Below are 7,769 nucleotides of genomic sequence, written 5' to 3' on the forward strand. Positions count from 1 at the left end.
ACGGTAGTAAAAATTATGGTCATAAAATGAAACACTCCATTCTAGGTGTTTTTCTTATTTACATTTTTTGTTTTCAATTTTATTTTAGTATATTGTCTCAATGTAATAGTAGGGAATATCTATTTTACCGTAGCATCAAAAGTTATGCACATAAAATGGATTTCCTTACCCTAAGTGTTTCTCCGAAACTTTCTTATGATCATGTAACTTGGAGGTACGGTTTAGGTCCCCCTTCTATGGACTTTTTTTTTATTTCGTAATTAATAAAATTTAATAGGGTAGCTAGGCCCTATTATTTAAAAAAAAATGGCTCGGTCTCTGGTCTTTACCATGTCCAGTTCATATCTTTTGGCCTAGACCCCTTTTTTCTGCACTAAGGATGTGATCACATTTCCATAAGGTAGATTAATTTTCTCAAGCTTGCATGCTCCTCTCATCTTTTCAATCATGAATCAGACTACGTTCAAAGCAACCCCACTAAAAGCATGTTCCATCAGCCACAGATCTTGAAGGCTGATGTAGCTTAAACTCCCACTTCTGCCATGGATATTTGCTGCAACAAAGTAGTGTAGAATTCTTATCTGGGTACTGGTTATCAAACCAACATTGCTCTTTGATGAGTACTTCTCCTTTCTCCCAGTAATGATTTCCCACAAAGAGGATGCGTTATATTTCTTTGGGAATTCGAACTCTCCCTCCTCACATTCAACTTTCAGTAAATTACCAAGATCATCAGTAGTAACCACAAATTCTTTACCATTCAAAAATACATTTGGTCCATTTTCAATGTAGTCATCAGAATCATCTAGTTCTTCCTCTCCTAATGCTATACTAGCATAAAATTCTTTCACCGAGCTGGCACTGTAGGATCTATTCTTAAATGTGCTATACTCCTTCAGTTTCAATTCATCAAAATAATCTGATAGACTAGTTTGATTTTCTGGATTTTCACTAAAGCTTTCCAGTCAATGTATTTCCCGCAAGTGATAGGAGCATTCTCTATTTTCTAAAACCTCTCTTCATGCATTTTATTTCTGAATTTAGAAGAAAAGGTTCCTTTCTTGGGTGTTGTATCCTTGTCATTTTTCTTCACTGATTTCTGCTTCTTTTCTTTCTGTTTCCCAAATTTCTTAGTCATTGAAGCATACCCAATTTTTTATTTCTTCTTCTGCATTTCTGCTTTTGACCCTTTTTTTAGTGGCCTTTTTCCCTTCTTCTTTTCTATTATCTCTTTGCTCTGAAAGATTTTTTCCATTTTCAATTTGTGGGATTTCTGACTAGGGCTCTGACTTACGAGGGTTTTGGTTTTGTGTGAGATGGTTTCAGAGACAAGAATGTAGAGAGAATAAGTTTCAGTTTTAGATGATCGAGTTTCAGGGGAGAGAGAATGTAGAAAAAGAAGTTGTCAATAGTTTTAATTTCTCTTAGAAAACTATTTGCCTCTCCCTTAAATATTGCCTCACTTCATTTGCTTAAAATTTTAAAATTCCCTCTCAATTTTGGTTATTCTCCTAGGCAGTTTTTCTTCTTTCTTTATAGCTTGGTAAACACATTATTTTCATTATTTTATTCCTTCTTCATTTTATTGACTAAGTCTTATTATTTAATGCTAATAGAACACTCTTAGTTGACTAAGATTCACCTTAGTCGACTAAATGCATTCTGTTTTATGTGCATCAGCCAAAAATTATCTCATAACTCCTGTAGACTAATCATTCCTAAATTCCTTCTAATTTCACAAAATCTATCTTCATTTAGGGGTTTGGTGAAAATATCTGCTAATTAATGCAAAGTATTCAAAAATTCAATCTTAATATCACCTTTCACTACATGGTCTCTAACAAAATGGTGCTTAATCTCAATGTGCTTAGTCCTAGAATGTTGCACAAGGTTTTTTGAAATATTAATAGCACTTGTATTATCACAGTATATTGGTATGTTAAGCATTAATAACCCATAGTCCTTTAGTTGTTGTTTAATCCATAATATTTGGGCATAGCAGCTTCCTAGTGATACATACTCTACCTCTGCTATAGATAAAGCCACTGAATTTTGCTTTTTGTTGGACCATGACACAAGCATACTACCTAGAAATTAGCATGTTCCATTAGTGCTTTTCCTATCAGTTTTGCTGCCAGCAAAATTAGCATCCGAATATCCAACTAAGCTAAGAGTTAATTCTCTAGAATACCATATGCCTAAAGTTTGAGTTTCTAAGAGGTATCTAAAAATTCTCTTAACAGCTGTTAAGTGTGATTCTTTAGGTTGTTACTGAAATCTAGCACACAAACACACACTAAACTGAATATCTAGTCTGCTTGCTGTTAAATAGAGTAGTGAACCTATCATACCTCTATAGAGCTTTTGATCTACATTTTTTCCTTTTTCATCTAGATCAAGTCTGGTGGATGGACTCATTGGTGTGGAGATTGGTTTCAGCTTTAGCATGTCTAACTTTTTGAGCATATCTTTAGTGTATCTTTCTTGGTTGATGAAGATTCCTTCCTCACTTTGCTTAATTTGAAAACCAAGAAAGTACTTCAACTCTCCCATCATGCTCATCTCAAATTCACCCTACATTGTTTCAGTAAAGTTCTTGCACAAACCTCATTAGTTGCACCAAATACAATGCCATCCACATATATTTGTACAACATTTAAATCATTTAAGTATCTTTTAATGAACAATGTAGTATCAATACTGCCTCTAACATAACCTTTTTTTAACTAGAAATTTTGAAAGCCTCTCATACCAAGCTCTAGGAGCTTGTTTCAATCCATACAAGGCTTTATGAAGTTTGAAAACATGATCTGGTTTTTCAAAATCTTCAAAACCTGATGGTTGTTCAATAGACACTTCCTCTTGAATGAATACATTTAAAAATGCACTTTTTACATCCATTTGGTACAATTTGAAATTCATGAAGCATACAAAAGCTAACAACAACCTTATGGCTTTAATCCTAGCAACAGGTGCAAAGGTTTCATCATAGTCTATTCCTTCCTCTTGGTTGTATCCTTGGGCTACTAGCCTAGCTTTATTTCTAACTACATTTCCTTGCTCATCTACTTTATTTCTAAACACCCATTTTGTGCCAACAATAGGGTGATTTGAAGGTCTAGGTACCAATAACCATACATGGTTTCTTGTGAATTGGTCAAGTTCCTCTTGCATGGCCATTATCCAACTTTCCTCTTTTTCAGATTCTTCAAAGTTTTTAAGCTCAATTTGAGATATGAAAGCTGAAAACTCACAAGTTTCTCTTGTTGCTCTCCTAGTTTTAACTTCTTGAGAAATGTCACCTATGATTTGATCTTGTGGATGGTCTCTTACAAATATCCAACTCCTTGGAAGGTTATTATGCTGATTTTGTGTTCTTTGCAGATTTTCTAGAGGTGGAGTTTTATTTTCTCTTCTAGGTGAGCTTTCTTCATTATTCTTATTGTTCTATAAACTCATTTCTTTTATTTGTTTTTCTAAGATTTCTACATCATCATCATCAACATGAATTTCCTTTTGTAAAGCATTTGACTCATCAAAAACTACATGGATTGATTCTTCAACGGTTAAAGTTCTTTTGTTAAAAATCCTATAAGCCTTTAAATTTAATGCATATCCTAAAAATATTGCCTCATCACTTTTTGCATCAAACTTTCCTAAGAGCTGTTTTCCATTGTTCAATACAAAACATTTACAACCAAAACTCCTAAGATGAGAAATATTTGGTTTCCTACCCTTATAAAGTTCATATGGTGCCTTAGATATCATGGGTGTTATTGAGACTCTATTGAGTATATAAGCTGCTGTGTTCACCGCCTCAGCCCAAAAATACTTTGGTAGGCTATTCTCACATAGCATAGTCCTAGCCATTTCTTTTAAGGTTTAGTTCTTTCTCGCTACAACTCCATTTTGTTGGGGTGTTTTAGGTGCAGAGAAATTGTGATCCAACCCTTTTTCATTGCAAAATTCCTCAAATTCATCACTTTCAAATTCTCCTCCATGTTCACTCCTAATACTAACTATGCCTAGTCCTTTTTTGTCACGACCCGGAGCTCCTATCGAGCTCATGACAACCGCCGCAACATCCCGATAGACATTCATTACTCAAAATGTCAATCGAAACCTCGCAAGGCTTAACATTAGTTTTTCTCGCTTCCCCCATGAGTATTAGTTGCTAAAATCATGTTTTGAGAGATTATAAATTATTTTCAATTCAAAACAATAGAAAAACAAAATTTTCCTCACATGGGCATTTTGGTCATTTTTTCTCAAAAATTTCGAAATCCGATAAAAATGTAGTAAACGAGTACAAAACATATAATTTATAATCAAAAATGAGTTTTAAAGTCTAAAATCTTCATTTAAAACGAAATTACGATTATTTAGATATAATACGAAAATAAAAGAAATATTAAGTAAAATATTCTATTTTCTTATAAAGCAATATTTATAGAGTTATACGTAAATAATTTTTGCAGCGTAAAAGCTAAATAAATTCATACATACTATAATACAGTAAGTTATAGTATTTAATTTAATTTACAATAACAAGTGGGCTCCCGAATAACCAAAAGTAAAGAAGACTGTGAACCTACAGTTTGAAGGAATGCAAATCCAAGGGTAGTCCTCGATGAACTCAGCTATCTACAGCCTAATCTGAACCTGAAATGGGTGGAAAGGAGAGTGGTGAGATTTTATAATCTCAGTGAGTAAACAAACATCATTCAAAAGATCTAAAGTCGAGTAAAAGGAGACTATTAAAACATTTCATCTAAATATGTTTTTCATAACATAAATACTCATTTCATTTAAATAATCAACATGGCTTATGAGTATTTTAAAAGCTTGACTCTTGCCAAAATTATTCTCGAGAATGCCTTGGCCGAGGCATCTAACCGAGTCCGCCAAGGTTGTTAAATATTTTGTATACACGTAAACAAGTTATTAGTTTGAAAAACACAGTCGTTCCTTGGCGTTAGCGGAGTTCATCATCACGAGGTGGTTCGGCGTGATGTGAACTCTAACCTTACCTTAGGAGATACCCTACGCACCTCTCCGACCGAGGTACATATATATATATATATGGACTTTGTGCCCCTCTAATAGGCTGGTCCACAGAATCCGCCTACTGCAGCAAGCTAAACACACCATACAATAAATTTTTGACAACATGACAGAGCTAATATTTTACTACCCAGCCTGCAAGGGTAAAATAAAACAATTCATACAATTCATAAAACACAGCCCAGCCAGTCATGCCAACACAATAACAATATAACATAAGCCATCAATATCCAATCATAAATTTACAACATACTAGTGGTCTCCAATTACTTTATTTTCAAAATCGTTGTTTCGTTTCAAGAAAATTATAAATCTTTTCATTTAAACACATTTTTGTTATAAAACCTAAAATTAGCCATTTAACTCATTTTCATAAAATTTCAACAAAAGCGAGTTAAAACATACTTTAGATAATTAAAATGATGATAAGGTTACTCACAATGTCTGGAATGGGGATTTTCGAAGTACTCAGATTACTAGTCCTCAAGTGCAATTCCCTTGCCTTTATCGGAGGAGTCACCACCTTAACACAGTACAAAATCGAGAAATTTACTTCATTGGTACTAAATTGAATTTAAACTAATTTAGACTACTAATGCATGATATGGAATGCAAAATGCATTTGTAACCATCTAATCCCCGATATTGGCCTAATTCGACTTATCACCGGATTAATTAGCCAACGCGTCCAATTTAGCTCCAAATTGCTCCATTTCTTTTCTAATACCTCAATTCACCAAACATTATTCAAATAACACCAATTTCAGCATCAAAACCTTCCCATTTCTTCATGGAAAAATTCGGCCATTAAGTGCACTAACACCATGATTTTTCCTACTTAATTTTTTCTCACCATTATTCATCATTTTCTAAGCCATTTCTCTTGAAATAATAACAATCCATCACCCACACACATCAAGGAAGATTCAGCCAATGAAGATTCATGGGGAAAATGGATTCTTTTCTTGTTCTTTTGCTTCTAAATATGCTAAACTAACTAAACACACTAACATATCTTAAAATCAAATCAATCCAACATCTTTCTCTCTCTATACCCATTTTGACCAGCCATGAATTTATCAGGAAAACATGCAATTTAACCATGGAAAATAAGGAGAAATGCTTAAGGAAAATAGATTTCAAGTTTAAATTGAAAAATCCTACCTTTTTCACTTGTTTTCCTTGATTTTCAACACTTTTTCTCTTGAAATTCTCCACCTAGGGTTTGTTCTTCCTTTGTTTCCCTCTTTTCCTTGCTTGGCCGAATATTTGGAGAGATAATAGGCTGATTTATACTGATTTTTAAGCTAAATAATAAAATATTCTAAGCTTGACACTTGTCATTTTCTTATTGGTCCATTTTTAAAACTTTAAAAATTTAAACTTTTGATCTCCATCACATATATTTTCTCACTTATCCATAACATAAAAAGTCAATGAATGAATTCTATGAGCATGACAAGTGTTAGTGGTGTAAAATTACAATTTTGCCACTAGGGTGACAAAATTACCATTTTACCCCTATGCTCTGAAAAATACCGGGATTACAATTTTTCACTTCTCAGCCTTAAATCATACTCCAAGAAGTCAAATATGATCAAAATCTTTTAAACAAATTCCCATCTTGTCCTTGAGTGGCAAAAGTACCATTTTACCCCTAGATAGTAAAATTTTCGGTTTGACTCCAAATTGATCCTTAAACCCCGAATCACCGTTTTAAATCATTCCTGAACTGTAAAATTTTCAATTTCACCCTAAAATCTCTATTCGATCTAATTCGAGGCTTAAATCAACTTTATTGTACCTCTAGGTACAATCCGAATTTTGTAAATTTTTCGGGACTCTTCTAATATTCAAACATGTTATCCATCACATGTATGTCATGACAAGTATTTTATAAGGTCGGGCTTTACAGCACTACCCCCTTAAAATAAAATTTTGACCTCAAAATTTCACTTACCGGATTCCAAGAAAAGATGTGGATATTGGTTTCTCATCTGGCGCTTGACTTCCCACATCATCTCTTCCATTCGAGGATTTTTCCACAATACTTTCACCATTGGAATAGTCTTGTTCCTTAGCACTCGATCCTTTCGATCTAGAATACGTACAAGCTGCACCTCGAACTTTAAATCTTCATGCAACTCAATTGGAGGTGTCTCTACAATATGAGAGGGATCGAGAACATACTTTTTCAACATCGAGACGTGGAAGACATTGTGAATCCAATCTAACTTTAGGCGTAATTCAAGTCTGTAAGCCACTGGCCCAATCCTTTCAATGATACGAAATGGTCCAATGTATCTCGAATTGAGCTTTCCTCGCTTCGTGAATCGAATCACACCTTTCATTATCCAATAAATTACAACAATTTATCATAATAGTATAATCAAATAAGATTCAATACTTCAAAATTTTCAAATTATTACATTTCCAAGGAGAAACCTTAAGAAAAACTTTGTTGTCGACTTTAAACTCCAAATCTTTCCTTCCTTTATCAGAATAACTCTTTTGCCTATCTTGAGTTGTCTTTAATCGCTCTCGGATAACCTTGATCTTGTCATTTGTCAGATTAATTAATTCCACATTAAACAATTTTCTCTCACCCACTTCATCCCAACAGAGCGGCGTTCGGCACTTTCTTCCATACAAAGGCTCGTATGGTGCCATCCCAATACTAGACTGAAAACTGTTATTATACACGA

At 33.8% G+C, this 7,769-nt stretch overlaps 1 protein-coding gene across 1 annotated transcript; it reads right to left on the reverse strand.

Annotated features, from left to right (window-relative positions):
* LOC108663621 lies at positions 453 to 7,415 on the reverse strand. The gene is made up of 2 exons (XM_018128836.1): positions 7,176 to 7,415; positions 453 to 893 (listed from the first exon to the last, which is right to left on the reverse strand). The coding sequence occupies exons 1-2, from the start codon at positions 7,413 to 7,415 to the stop codon at positions 453 to 455; spliced, it is 681 nt and encodes a 226-aa protein (XP_017984325.1).

The sequence above is a fragment of the Theobroma cacao genome, chromosome 10, assembly GCF_000208745.1.
Source record: "Theobroma cacao cultivar B97-61/B2 chromosome 10, Criollo_cocoa_genome_V2, whole genome shotgun sequence".
Taxonomy (NCBI): domain Eukaryota; kingdom Viridiplantae; phylum Streptophyta; class Magnoliopsida; order Malvales; family Malvaceae; genus Theobroma; species Theobroma cacao.

Excerpts from the sequence above, each read along its gene's own strand:
- LOC108663621 (XM_018128836.1), bottom strand. The coding sequence starts at position 7,415 with ATGAAAGGTGTGATTCGATTCACGAAGCGAGGAAAGCTCAATTCGAGA. Across the intron at positions 894-7,175 it reads TAAAGTTCGAGGTGCAGCTT|GAGTATAGCACATTTAAGAA; the intron begins GTACGTATTCTA and ends TTGAAACTGAAG.